Source organism: Vanessa cardui, chromosome 28 (genome assembly GCF_905220365.1).
Source record: "Vanessa cardui chromosome 28, ilVanCard2.1, whole genome shotgun sequence".
Taxonomy (NCBI): Eukaryota; Metazoa; Arthropoda; class Insecta; order Lepidoptera; family Nymphalidae; genus Vanessa; species Vanessa cardui.
This window is the reverse complement of record NC_061150.1, coordinates 3,242,371-3,257,669: the sequence shown is the minus strand read 5'-3', so window position 1 is coordinate 3,257,669 and position 15,299 is coordinate 3,242,371. Positions and strand designations below refer to the sequence as shown.

The 15,299-nt window shown below is 36.9% G+C and overlaps 2 protein-coding genes and 2 non-coding genes across 4 annotated transcripts; 2 read left to right on the top strand and 2 right to left on the bottom strand.

Annotated features, from left to right (window-relative positions):
* Positions 1 to 1,399: 1,399 nt before the first annotated feature.
* On the top strand, positions 1,400 to 4,232 carry LOC124541759. The gene has a single exon (XM_047119706.1). The coding sequence runs from the start codon at positions 1,436 to 1,438 to the stop codon at positions 3,635 to 3,637; it is 2,202 nt and encodes a 733-aa protein (XP_046975662.1). The 5' UTR covers positions 1,400 to 1,435; the 3' UTR covers positions 3,638 to 4,232.
* Positions 4,233 to 4,576: 344 nt separating this feature from the next.
* On the bottom strand, positions 4,577 to 4,695 carry LOC124541789. The gene has a single exon (XR_006967284.1). It is a non-coding gene; the product is annotated as a 5S ribosomal RNA (ribosomal RNA).
* Positions 4,696 to 5,458: 763 nt separating this feature from the next.
* Positions 5,459 to 6,453, top strand: LOC124541649 (salivary glue protein Sgs-3-like). Its single transcript, XM_047119576.1, has 2 exons — positions 5,459 to 5,699; positions 5,776 to 6,453. Exons 1-2 carry the CDS (start codon positions 5,474 to 5,476, stop codon positions 6,132 to 6,134), a joined length of 585 nt encoding a protein of 194 aa, XP_046975532.1. The 5' UTR covers positions 5,459 to 5,473; the 3' UTR covers positions 6,135 to 6,453.
* A 309-nt stretch (positions 6,454 to 6,762) lies between these two features.
* Positions 6,763 to 6,881, bottom strand: LOC124541777. The gene has a single exon (XR_006967273.1). It is a non-coding gene; the product is annotated as a 5S ribosomal RNA (ribosomal RNA).
* Between the last annotated feature and the right edge of the window lie 8,418 nt (positions 6,882 to 15,299).

The following is a 15,299-nucleotide window of genomic DNA, read 5'->3' as shown; positions in this document are numbered from 1 at the left end:
CCCCACGCGCCTGCTGCTGGGGGAGCAGCCGCAGGCCGCAGCCGCAGCCGCAGTGACGCGGCGCCCGGGGTCGACACTCGGGATAGGCTCTCCTCGCTCTGCGGCACTGCGGACCAGTCCGGAACGAGTCGCTCACGACTGAAACATTCGAAATGCCGAAGCGTTCTCGTGTCATTTCCATTTTTGAAGATGGAAGCGTCACTAATGTTTTGAAAAATTGAGATGATATATGTATTAGGTTCTGTGGGAGAGGCTGATCGACACGCAACGAAGGCGTATGTATCCCTCGGACGTCTTCGGTAGAAGCGATCAAGCGATCATTGTAGTACTCGAAGTTCCTGAAATCGATGCGTTCGAGCGTACGGACTCGCTGTATGATCGATCGATATGAATACACGTATTTACCTATTTACATCTTCGATAGAGTTCACGATATTCATATTTGTAGTTATCGATATGTCTCACGTCACCAGAGTACGTGATGTGTATTTATTTTGTAAATAATAAATAAAATAATTGTTATCGAATGTTGGATTTTGTTTGAATCGCTATATCTATCGATGAAACTGAATTAAGCAATAAGTAGGTACGTCAATGTAACAAACATATAATATCGTACACACATAATATGTTAAAATCAAAATCTGACGACAAAATTAAAATTACAATAATAACTAAGGTACTTGCGGGTAACAAGGGCCACCGTCTAACAAGGGCCACGTGTCGAAAATTATCCTAAAAAACCGTTTTATCCATTTCTAGACACGCACACATGTAAACGACCAATAGAAAAGCTAGCCTGCGTATCGCATGACAATGCGCCACGCGCCATCTTGACAGTAGGTCTGCGACTATCGAGTGTGTTCGTGCGTGTTGTATTATTATAAAATTCTTTCGTTAGAAATTATATAAAATATGCATTAAATGTTTGTTTTTAGTTAGGTTTGGAATTTGTATGTAAAATTTAGAAGATATAGCTTCTGTTGAAGGTAAGGCTTAAATGTTTTTTTTACTATTATGTGTTTTTATCTGTTTTGCTAAAAAATAAGCCAAAGAGTCTAATTAGAGCCACATTCTAGGCGGCTTACGAGGGCCGGCCCTTATTAAACTTATTGAATTAATTTTCATATCTTTTTATACTTGTAAATTATTATGTGTTATTTGTATTACCTTATATCAAAGTCCTAATTTCTATCATTAAAAAAGTAATATTTGGAAGATTGACCCTGGGGGATAGTAATAAATTGGTATTATTAGGCTTTTTCTGATATTTTTTATTTTTCAGAAGTTTAATTAACTTATATCATCTGCTGCATTTTTCCTTGAATGCGATAGGAGTGGCCATGGCTTTTTCATTTTTTTTTTGCTTTGTGTCGTGAGGCTAGACTATTGGCATGAGCTTTATGTATGTCGTTTATTTTTGTAGGTTTCAATAATGGAACATTCCATTAAAAGAAATCGGGGTCTATGGACACTTCAACAGCTGGAGGCAGCTATGGCTGCTGTCAAAGACGGAGTCATGTCTCAACGTGCTGCTGCTAAACATTACTCTATACCCAGAAGAACATTGGTAAACCATCTGAAATCAGGCAAAGTGGAGAAACAGATAGGACGTCGCACAATTATGACGAAACAGCAAGAAAATGATCTAGCTTCAAGGATTAAGCGACTAGCATCCATAGGATTTCCTTTAACGCCTAAATTGTTACGCCACCAAGCCTTTGTTTTTTGCGAATCAAATAATATTCCGAATAATTTCAATAAATCTACGAAGCGAGCTGGCAAAGATTGGCTCAAACTATTTTTAAAAAGACATACTGAGATATCAAAGCGCAAAGTTCAAATATTAAATCCCGGAAGAGCACAAAAACTTAACAAAGCAATTGTCATGCAACACTTTCAAGAGTACAAAAAAATTTACGAACAGCTAGATATTGCTAATAATCCACAGCGCCTTTACAATATGGACGAAAAAGGCTGCAGACTGACAATCCACAATCAACCTTTGGTTTTAGCTCAAAAAGGGTCAAAAAGAGTGCACATGGTGGCACAAGAACATGCCGAAAACGTTACGATAGCCGCTTGTGTAAATGCATTGGGTAACGCAATTCCCCCAATGATACTATTTAAGGGGAAAAGGATGAAGCCCGAGTACAACGACAATTTGCCTTCAGGATCGTTGGTAAAAATGGCACCAAAAGGAAGCATGACTACGTCACTATTTGTTGACTTCATCCATCACCTGGGTAAGTTTAAATCGGATGGTCAATGTTTGCTCATTTTCGATGGTGCTTCGTGCCATTTAGATTACAGCATTGTTGATGCGGCAGACAAGGAAAATATTATACTGTATTGTTTGCCTTCAAACACTACTCATGAACTTCAGCCTCTAGATAAAAGCGTGAACAAATCGTTTGAGCATCATTGGGACGAAGAGGTTTTAACATTTACGTATCAACATCCTGAAAAAAAAATTACAAAAGCCCGTTTCAATTCAATATTCAGCAGGGTTTGGTCGAAGTGCATGACGCATGATATCATAGTAAACGGCTTTAAATCTACTGGTTTGTATCCGTTCTATCCAGAGGCGATACCATCAGAAGCCTATGCTCCTTCTGTTCTTACTGAGAGGCATTGTCAACAGGAAAATGTTATCCCCCGATGCGATTCACCAATTCCAGGTCCATCAGGTATTAATAAAAGTCACACAAAACTAAGACCTCAGCCTGATAGTTCTGATTCAGATGCCACTTTATGTGAGAATCAAAGTCCTAGCTCTCCATCCTTACTGCAACCGGATTTGTCTCAGCCACATATAGAAATTATCGGAGTCAAGAAAAGATTAGTGTCCTACAGTACAACTGATTCTGACTCACCTGATCCAGGGAATCACAATACTAATACTGAAATAAGAAGACCAGTTATTTATAGCTCTGATACAGACTCTTCTAGTGTTGAATTGACGAAAATGCTCAATGAACCCGGCACGAAGTCTTTCTTCGGCATATACTCGAGTTCAACAGACAATGAAAATGAAAATTCTGCAACTAAGCAAGATCGCACTCCCATCAAGCAGATAACTGCTAGGCATGTAAAAGCTACGAAGAGCTTAAGACCTGTCACAAGTGACGAAAATTCTGAAGATGATGTACCACTAAGAAAGTTACAAGAGAGAAAGAAATCATTTCAAGAGCTCATACCAACACCAAACTTTGCCATTGTCAAACAAAACCCAAAACGTAAAGCAATTAATTACAAAGCTCAGATTGTTACTAAAAATTTATTTGAAGAAAGGCAAACTCATAAAGAGAAGAATAAGAAAAGAGAAAGAAATATAAGTGATACTGATATAGAGAAGCAACGGAAATCAAATCTGAAGGAGGGTCACCGGCGAAAAGTAAACATTAAGGATCGTTCTAGAAGGTGCGAAAAAGGAAAAAAAGTGAAAGAATCAAAGAAGAAAAGCAAATTAAGTAGAGATGAAATTGATACTAATGATAGATGGTACTGTTATGCATGTAATACAGAAAGATTAGAAGATATGCGACAGTGTCCATTATGCCAAAAGTGGTTTCATGAAGCATGCGTGGGACTTACTAAAGAAGATACGGATTTTGCTTGTCCAATGTGCAATTAGAAGACTGAGAAACTTAACTTGATCTCAAATAAGACTTGACAACCTTAGATTTTTCAATTTAGTTATTTTTTATTATATATTATCGTAAAAATAAGCCTTGTTAGGCGTACATTACTATTTTTACGAATTGTGATATTCAATTTAGTTCCTTTAGACTCAAATCAGTAAGTAATATCGTTATTATTATAAAGTACAAATTACGTGAGTCCAATAAGGGCCACTTATGTTTGATAAACATATTTCTTTTTCTAATTTATAGTGTCGATATATATAGAGATGTAAGAGGTGTTCGTAATTATTATAATTCTTTTCAATTTAATGTTTAAAACACATTTTCGAAGTGAAAATTTGTTACTTAGGTTTAATAAGGTCCATGTGTTGTTTTTATTTGTTATGAAAGTGAATTTAAATATGTTTTTCTTTCTTAAAAGTCAAAAATTGTTTTTGTAATTTGTAATTATAGTTTATTTTTTGTTATTTGGTTATTCTGGATATTTAGAAAATGGCCCTTAATAAACTACATAAGTATAAATAGGGCCACTGAAAGCTTTTTTAAAAACGACTTTGTACTTGATATTATGTTAACGTAACCGTGTTGACTGTACTTTTTCAAATAATAAAGAAATGAATAATAATTTGATAAATAGCGTTTTATTTTCTATTCATTATTATTCTTAATATCTTGGTTTTAAATAAGGTGGCCCTTGTTACCCGCAAGTACCTTAATACATATTCGCGTTTGTATCTGAAAACACAAAAATGACGATTACTCGACGCTCTTTGTCTTCAAATACGACAACATAATGCAAAATCATCTATGAAAATGTTTGTAATTACATATTTCAAAGATTACTTAGAAAAATTAAAAAAAAAAACTCAAAAAAAAATAGCAATAATAAATTTGTTACGAGTACGAGAAATAAAAAGAAAAAGCAAAAAGGCCAACGACACGCGGTGTTCCCAGGCGGTCACCCATCCAAGTACTGAACGCGCCCGACGTTGCTTAACTTCGGTGATCGGACGAGAACCGGTGTATTCAACGTGGTATGGACGTTGGCTGCGAGTCAAACCGAAAACTTAAACATTACGATATTCGTATATTTATAAATAAATGAGCACTACATTTTAAAAAAACCAATACAACAAACGACATAAGTAGCTTCTTTTTAAACGTAAAGCGACTGAATCGAATCGATTATTTTGAAATATATCACTATACTTAATACCTCACTATTGTAAGAAATCTGCTTTCGGTAGTTGAAATTGCATAATTTTATTATTAAAATGTTACACTGAACGGATATTAGGTAGGTACATTGATTTGTGATTAATATTTATTTATCGTTGTCAACACACACGACATTTTATTTTTTCACTAAGTAATGTAATAGGTATTCTTACTAAAAGCCCGCCAAAACTAATCATTTCTTTTCCACAGATAAATAAAATATAAATACAAAAAATACATGTAGTAGGTAATTATTTTATTGGTTCGAAATATAAATTAATATTCTAAATTATAATACATTTTACAAATTGTTATATTTTTTGGCTGACAATATAAATAAAACGAACAAAATCAATCACTATATAAATGATATTAAAAAAAAAAAAGTAGAAATAAAAGACGAGAGAGGTTCCTCGAATTTGTATTCGTAATTCTTATACAGTAAAATAAAAATATTGAAAAAAAAAAAAAAAAAATTCGTCGATAACATTGTCGATTTAATTCAGAGGAGATATAGCGTCATAACTCATACTGCTGTACCTAGACAAGAATGACAAGAACCGCAATGACGAATTGTAACAGCATTAGCGATAGCAATAGCGATAGCAATGGCAATAGCCAGTAAGCGAGGGGGCGTCCGTCTCGCGCAGGAGCGAAGAAGTACGCGTGCGCCTCGTGCGCGGCGCGCTTCCACACGACGTCCAACCTGCGCTCGCACGAGCGCCGCGCGCACCGCCCGCCCGACCAGCGCTACGCGTGCGCGCGCTGCGAGCGGCGCTTCCACGACCGCACCAAGCTGCGCCGGCACCTCGACGCGCACGACCACGTCAAACGGTACGCGCGGTACGCCACGTGTGACGCGATGTGATGATGTCTATGCTCAGCGTGATCGTGATCGTGATGATTCCAGGTTCAAATGCGATCATTGTCTCGCGCGATTTTCTCGTCGCTGTCACTGGAAGCGGCACCTGGAGAGACAGCACGCCGTGTCGGTGCCCCCCCAGCGGCCCGGCCGGCGACCCACGCGCCTGCTGCTGGGGGAGCAGCCGCAGCCGCAGCCGCAGCCGCAGTGACGCGGCGCCCGGGGTCGACACTCGGGATAGGCTCTCCTCGCTCTGCGGCACTGCGGACCAGCTTCTCTCGCACGACATACTAACTCGTATCGTCCGGAACGAGTCGCTCACGACTGAAACATTCGAAATGCCGAAGCGTTCTCGTGTCATTTCCATTTTTGAAGATGGAAGCGTCACTAATGTTTTGAAAAATTGAGATGATATATGTATTAGGTTCTGTGGGAGAGGCTGATCGACACGCAACGAAGGCGTATGTATCCCTCGGACGTCTTCGGTAGAAGCGATCAAGCGATCATTGTAGTACTCGAAGTTCCTGAAATCGATGCGTTCGAGCGTACGGACTCGCTGTATGATCGATCGATATGAATACACGTATTTACCTATTTACATCTTCGATAGAGTTCACGATATTCATATTTGTAGTCATCGATATGTCTCACGTCACCAGAGTACGTGATGTGTGTTTATTTTGTAAATAATAAATAAAATAATTGTTATCGAATGTTGGATTTTGTTTGAATCGCTATATCTATCGATGAAACTGAATTAAGCAATAAGTAGCTACGTCAATGTAACAAACATATAATATCGTACACACATAATATCTTAAAATCAAAATCTGATGACATATTCGCGTTTATATCTGAAAACACAAAAATGACGATTACTCGACGCTCATTGTCTTTAAATACGACAACATAATGCAAATCATCTATGAAAATATTTGTAATTATTTCAAAGATTATTTAGAACAAATTAAAAAAAAAAAATATAGCAATAATAAATTTGTTACGAGTACGAGAAATAAAAAGAAAAAGCAAAAAGGCCAACGACACGCGGTGTTCCCAGGCGGTCACCCATCCAAGTACTGAACGCGCCCGACGTTGCTTAACTTCGGTGATCGGACGAGAACCGGTGTATTCAACGTGGTATGGACGTTGGCTGCGAGTCAAACCGAAAACTTAAACATTACGATATTCGTATACAAATGTATTTATAAACAAATGAGCACTACATTTTAACAAACCAATACAACAAACGACATAAGTAGGTTTTTTTAAACGTAAAGCGATTGAATCGAATCGATTATTTTGTAATATGTCACTATAATATCTGACTATTGTAAGATTTATTTTCTTTCGGTTGTTGAAATTGCATAATTTTATTATTAAAATGTTATACTGAACGGATATTAGGTAGGTACATCGATTTTTGATTAATATTTATTTATCTTTGTCGAACACACGACATTTTATTTTTTCACACAAGTAATGTAATAGGTATTCTTACTAAAAGCCCGCCAAAACTAAACATTTCTTTTCCACAGATACTTAAATAAAATATAAATACAAAAAATACATGAAGTAGGTAATTATTTTATTGGTTCGAAGTATAAATTAATATTCTAAATTATAATACATTTTAAAAATTATAAAAGGTATATTTTTTGGCTGACAATATAAATAAAACGAACAAAATCAATCACTATATAAATGAGATTAAAAAAAAAATGTAGAAATAAAAGACGAGAGAGGTTCCTCGAATTTGTATTCGTAATTCTTATAAGTACAGTAAAAAAAAAAAAACAAAGTATTTTGTCAAAAACATTGTCGATTTAATTCAGAGGAGAAATAGCGATATATTCGAGTGGAGCCTGTTCGAGCGAGTCCAATCTCTATCCGGATATGTCGTTAATGAGTAACGACATAGTACGACGAGTAACTGCAGTAATGTCATGTAATGTCAAATATTTATTGACATGATTTTAACTAGAATTTGAATTTTATCTTTTCGTTCCCAATAATGATTTCCGATTGTTTTTTTTTCAGTTGGCAATTCTGATTGTTTCAATCAATATCTGTCAAACACTTTTATAACAGTAATAAACAAATGTTTAAACTGACGTTCACGCGTTCATTAGGTAGATCTTGACATTCGTCAAAACCCCAGGTCATGCAGAAGAAAATAATTAACCAATTATGATTTATTGTGCGTGAGTTGTTCCTTCTGTGATTGATTTTAATAGGACTTTTGGTATTCTGGATTTCTAAGTTGCTCTAAGTGGTAATCGGTCATACATCGTTAACAGCCTGTTAATTAACCGCTACTGGGCTAAAGCTTCTTTTTCCTTTAAAGAAACGTTTTGAAGCATATAGCACAAGGTTGCTCCACCGCAGATTGCTTTGCATACACACATAATGCCGAACTTCATTGAAATTAGAAACATGCAGACGATTCACGATGTTTTCCTTCACCGCCGATCACGAGACAAATTCAGTGGTTGCTTGGGTTTGACCGCAATTATCGACGTTCTAGACCATCTCGGCATTGGGCATATTATTAGCAAATCAGTGAATAACCTTCGAGCTAGAGACTCCACTCTCATCGGGATGTTTTTAACTGTAAGGTTTTGATAGATATACTTGTTAAAATAGTTGTGTATTGTTATGTATTGCATTGTTGTCCAATCAGTTAATTGTAAAAATTGTTATGTATTTCTCATAATATGTAAAACGTTTTTCTTGTAAGTATTTTTATCCGATCAATTAATATTTCGATTATTGGATGTTAATTTGACTAAATTTGCAATAGCCAATCAGAAGCGTTCACCAATCACAAGCGACGACTCAATGATAGATGAGAACGACTGGATAACGACAGGCACTCGGGTTTAAGCGCTCAACGAGGACACAACCATAAAGTGTTATAAGTGTTAATATATATTAAAATAGTGAAAGTAATTGCAGAGTTTAATTGACTGACCTAAGACCCCTTTAGGTCAGAAGCGGGATAACCAAGAAAATTTCACATTTTCTTGTCACGCCCTTATTATCGAAAAGTAAAAACGTAAGTAACGATTTTTAATATAAGTATTTTATTGATGTTTTTACCAACCTTTTTTTTATGATGTTTTTATCGCTTTTGTAATAAAAAGTAAAATTTTAATGACAATAGTTTATTTTTTTTTTAATTTGATGATTCGATTTATTGACGCTAATACAGAATAATTGAAATCTATAGCAGGATATTGTAGAAGAGTAATTATTATTTTATTGGAAATATTATTTTTTTTTTGTGTTTTTTTTGACATTTGCAATTTTATGATATACGATGAAGGTTAATGGTTTATTTCAAATAAAAACCAAAGGCATCAACAAATAAAAAAAAGTAAATAATAATAAATAAAAGGGATCGAAATAAAATTAGTTTTTCTGTCTTTCTATTTAACTATGTACTTATAAATAAAGTATGTTCTATAAGATATTAAGCTGGTATTTTAAAAGTTTCAGATAAATAAGATATGGGAGGCAGCGATGATGGCACCCTTGGTGATCGGCCTAAAAAGTACAAAACCCTAGGTGGAGGGTCAGAGGTAAGAAAGGAAACCCTAGGTGGAGGGTCTGGATTAAGGAAGGAAACCCTAGGTGGAGGGTTGGGCCTTGGCAAAGAAACCCTAGGTGGAGGGTTGGGCCTTGGAAAGGAAACCCTAGGTGGAGGGTTAAGGCTAAGGGATGAAACCCTAGGTGGAGGGTTGAGGGTAAGGAAAGAAACCCCAAGTGGAGGGTTCAGGTTAAGGTTTGGAAGTAATTCCAAACAAATGAATGAGATAAGTAATACGTCTGATGAAGATGGTCTTGGACAGGACTCCAGACAAGGTAGTTCACGCAAAAGACATCAGAACATAAATAAAAGGCAACGAACACGACGTTCATATGCACGGCAGCTGCGTGATTCTACATCATCCGACACTGGAGAGGAGTCGATTTCTCCACGAGTCAAAAGGAACAGAAAACTACACAAAAGGCACGGATCAGTTGGCACAAGGAAGCAAAAACACGCTGCATCAGGGTCAGGAAGTGATTCGTTGCAACCAAAAAGAGCATGGACGTCTAAAAGTAGGGAGGAGGACAGGGATAATAAGTTAATGGACAAGTTTTTATCTATTTTAGAAAAGGTTAATAGTTCTGATAAACCAAAAATATCATTTAACGCAAGTGTGATACCGGAGTTCGATCCTTTATCGAAAGATCAAAGTGTTTTAACGTGGCTTACGAAAGTGGAAGAATGTGCCGAAATTTATGGATGGGAGGAAAAAGAAATCATACATTATTCTTTGCCGAAACTGAGTGGAGTTGCTAAGACATGGTATCAGGGCCTAACTTCGGTATTGCATACGTGGGCTGAATGGAAGAAGAAATTGTTAGAGTCTTTTCCATGTAAAGATGATTATGCCGAGCTTTTAACCGAAATGTTAGCCAAAAAGGCAAAATATGGTGAGTCATTAGAACATTATTATTATGCAAAAATAAATCTATTAAACAGATGTAAGATAACAGGGAGACAAGCAGTAGATTGTCTGCTGTACGGCATAGAGGATCGAGCGGTAAAAATCGGGGCTCAGGCAGCTGAATTTCGAGAACCAGAACAGGTATTAAAATATTTTAAAACAATTAAAATAGGACAAAGCAGAGACACGCAAGAACCTTTACGGCGAGGAAGGTTTGGGACTAATCGCTTGGAATCATCAAAATCAAGTAACTTTATTAATCATTCAATTAGGTGTTTTAATTGCAACGAAGTTGGACATCCAAGTTTCAAATGCGAAAAGTCACTATCTCAGGTGAAATGCCATAACTGCAACGAATTAGGTCATCGCAGCTCAAAATGTGAACAGCCCCTTTCCAAATGTGGAAATTGTAACAGAATGGGTCATCTTACTTCCAACTGCTATAAGAATACGGGAAGATCTGCTGTCGAAGTCGGACAAAATTCAACATCGGGCAATGATTTAAAACAAAAACAGGTGTCCGAAGTGATGACTGAAGATACTGGAATAGATAAGTATGTCATGGACATAAAGATTAATGGACGTTCAATTTCCTGCCATGTAGATCTAGGGAGCCAATGTTCCCTTATCAGAGTAAGTTATGTAAAATCTCTAGGTCTTCAAATGATTTCACGGACTAATATGCCGACATTCAGAGGCATAGGAGCCAGTCTAGTAAGTCCCATTGGAGTAGTGATCGCCACTGTTGAGGTTCAAGGGCTAGCAGAAACAATCGATTTATACGTTGTGGAAGATTACGTTCTGATGCATCCTATTCTCTTAGGGCATTCATTTACGGAAAAACCCGACATACTGATAATTAAAACCCCAGATGCTATTAAATTTCAGAGAATGTGTCCAAATAAAATCAATTTAGTCTCCACCTACGACTGCGAAGTTCCCTGTAACAAAATGCAAGCAATAGAGGTTTCTACTGACTGCAAATTTGTCAGCTGTGAAGTGCTCGTTAGAGGTACGTTACGTGGCCCAGAAGGTAAGGAGTATTATTTAATTCCCGGTCAGTACGAGATTAAGAACGGTCGTGGCGCAATTCTAATTTACAATGCTGCTTCGAAACCCTTAAGCATTGACAAAGGAACTCTTTTGACGCGGTCCCTGGAACAAAACCAAATATTAACAGGTAATGTCAAAAAATCATTTAGCGTTACCTTCAATGACGCTGTTATGAATACGTCAGTAAGTTTGAACCCAAAGTTAGACATAAAGCAACGGGAAGAATTAAAAGATTTGCTGGCAAGTTATAGTGATTGTTTTTCAAGTGGACTAAATGACTTAGGATTTACGAATGTCACTGAAATGACTATAGAGCTAATTGATAGTGATCCAGTTGTATACCGCCCCTACCGTATGTCGTACGCCGAAAGACTCGTGGTGAGTAATATGATTCGCGAAATGCTGGATAGCAAAATAATTAGAGAGTCGTCGTCACCTTACGCGAGCCCAATCATCTTGGTACAAAAGAAAACAGGTGAAAAACGTCTATGTGTAGACTACAGGGCCCTTAACAGGAAAACTAAAAAGGATCATTATCCGATGCCTCTGGTGGAAGATCAACTTGATCTATTGGCAGGTAACAGTTTGTTTACATCTCTAGATCTAGCTTCAGGCTATTATCAGATCCCGATAACAGAAGAGTCACGACCTAAGACAGCCTTCGTGACACCAGACGGTCAGTATGAATTTAATCGCATGCCTTTTGGTCTTGTTAATGCCCCCTCAGTCTTCCAAAGGACAATAAACAAGATATTGATGGAAGCGAAAATTAAGTACGCCATTGTTTATATGGATGATGTCTTAATCCCATCGAAGGACTTTAACGAAGGATTACAAAGATTAAAAGAAGTACTACAGCTTCTGAAAGAAGGAGGATTAACTTTAAAGCTGAGTAAGTGTCATTTCTTTTTAGATTCTTTAGATTTCTTGGGATTTGACGTCAGTGCGGAAGGCATACGACCTGGTAGTAAGAAAACTGAGGCGGTCTCTAAGTTCCCGCGTCCTACTAATCAACACGAGGTTCGCCAATTCCTTGGTTTGTCCGGTTTCTTCCGACGCTTCATCAAAGGGTATGCAATGATTACTGCTCCACTCACAGACTTGTTAAAGAAGAACGTTGGATGGTTTTGGAACAGCGAGCAGGAACAAGCATTTGAAAAGGTGAAGGAGTTGCTCACGAGTAGACCTATACTAGCACTATATGATCCAAAGGCAGAGGTAGAATTACATACTGACGCTTGCAAGGTCGGTTTGGCAGGTATATTACTCCAGCGAAACTCTAATGGGGTGCTACAACCGGTCTCATATTTTAGTCGTAAGACGACTGCCGACGAACGTAAGTTACATTCCTACGAATTGGAAACCCTCGCCGTTATCGCTTCTCTTAACCGATTCAGGGTATATCTGCTAGGAGTACCGTTTAAGATTCTAACAGACTGCAACGCACTTAGGTCCACGTTGATAAAAAGAGATCTGATACCCCGTATATCTCGCTGGTGGATTCAGCTACAGGAGTATGACTGCACAATAGAATATCGACCTGGTACTCGAATGACACATGCAGACGCACTTAGCAGGAACCCGGTAAGTAACAATATAATTCAGCACCATGTTTTAGATGTTTTACCGGTACAGGAAACCGACCAAGACTGGATATCGACGGTGCAATCCGCTGATGATGAGATAAGGAAAATCAAACAGATTCTCTCGGATACATCTGTTGATGAAGCTATCGACATACATAAAAACTATAAACTCAAAAATGATAAAGTTTATCGTATTGTAGGGGATGAGATGAAATGGCTCGTGCCTCGAGGTGTGAGATGGCAGATTTTAAAAATGAATCACGATGATCTTGGACACTGGGGATACGAAAAAACTTTGCAACGCATAAAGGAACATTATTGGTTCCCAAAGATGCGCAGGTTTGTTAGGAAATATGTAGTTTCATGTCTAGAGTGTGCACACCATAAAGCTCCCGGTGGGAAACGTGAAGGTGAGTTACATCCTATTGAAAAGATAAGCACGCCGTTTCATACCATCCATGCGGACCATCTGGGACCATTCATAAAAAGGAAAAAGGTAACTGCTATTTATTGATAATTGTAGATGGGTTCACTAAATATGTGAGTATTAACGCAGTCAAAAATACAAAATCTTCAACATCAATACAAGTTTTAAAACGATATATAAGTTTTTTCGGTGTACCGACGCGTTTGATTACAGACAAGGGAACGAGCTTCACTAGCAGACTATTTCAGGACTTCATTGCATCATACGGCATTAAGCACATAAAAAACGCCGTGGCCACCCCTAGAGCCAATGGTCAGGTTGAAAGATTTAACAGGACTATTCTGGATGCACTGTCAACGTCCAACCATGGTGGAGACGAAAAGCTATGGGATGAGCACATTGCAGATATCCAAGTTGGTATGAACACTACCAAACATAAAACAACACAGAAAATCCCTTCAGAGTTGTTATTTGGTTTCAACATTATCAGCAAGACTGAGGGTAAATTGAGTGAAGTCATTTACGATACAGTAAATAGAATTCCTGTTGAAGAATTAGTCGATCTAAGGCAAGAGGCTGGAGAGAAAATAAGAGAACAACAAGTAAAAGACGCTGCTAACTACAATAGACACAGGAAGTCAGCAACCCTATACAAGGAAGGGGATCTGGTAAGAGTAGAAAGACAAGTACCTAGCGACGGTAAATCACAGAAACTAGCTATAAAATTTCAAGGACCCTACCGAATAATTAAAATACTCAAAAATGACCGATTTTTAATCGAGGATACACCTATGACACGGAAACATGGTCGAAAATATCAAGCTATTGTCGCAATAGACAAGATACAACCTTGGATGAATTTTAATAGAAATTTTGAATCCGATTCTTCTGAAAACGACACCAACAGAGATGATCAAAATGAATAAATTTCAAGTTACATAACAAACAAATCAATTTGTTATTATATATGCAGAGTAATTAAATATTGTAATCATTATATTTATGTACGTAGATTAAATTTCATTGCATGTATTTAAATATAAAGTGTAAGAGATGAATCAATTACGTATTAACATATAATTCAATTAGATGTTAAGTCTACTATTTGTATTGATAACTTATTATGATGTATTAATGAAAGTAAAATAAAATAAATATTATCAAAGTATTGTTCATCATAACAAAGTTTTGTAATAAAGCGATGGGACTCGCTTAAAGTAGGATGGCCGAGCTGTAAGGTTTTGATAGATATACTTGTTAAAATAGTTGTGTATTGTTATGTATTGCATTGTTGTCCAATCAGTTAATTGTAAAAATTGTTATGTATTTCTCATAATATGTAAAACGTTTTTCTTGTAAGTATTTTTATCCGATCAATTAATATTTCGATTATTGGATGTTAATTTGACTAAATTTGCAATAGCCAATCAGAAGCGTTCACCAATCACAAGCGACGACTCAATGATAGATGAGAACGACTGGATAACGACAGGCACTCGGGTTTAAGCGCTCAACGAGGACACAACCATAAAGTGTTATAAGTGTTAATATATATTAAAATAGTGAAAGTAATTGCAGAGTTTAATTGACTGACCTAAGACCCCTTTATAACAAAGTAGGAATATTCACTGTTGCGTCTCAATATATTTACAACAATACTATGTATATTCACAGTAACATTGATCACTTTGATAAAATCAGTAATAACCATTGTATGTGCATTAGGAGTAAGGATAAGCTTATAACGCCAAGTTTTCGACTCCGCAAAGTATCCTTTTCTATAATAAAATTCCGCAGACATTTTTAACTTTGCCGTTGCCATGTTAAAAAAGAGTAACTACTGAGTTTCTTGCCGGTTCTTCTCGGTAGAATATACTTCCCGAACCGGTGGTAGCTTCACTTAATTCTAAAATGACGTTTCAAAAGTGCTTGTAAAAGCTTACTTGAATAAAGTTTATTTTGATTTTGTATTTTTTTTTTTTAATAATTAGGAGTAAGTAAAACGAT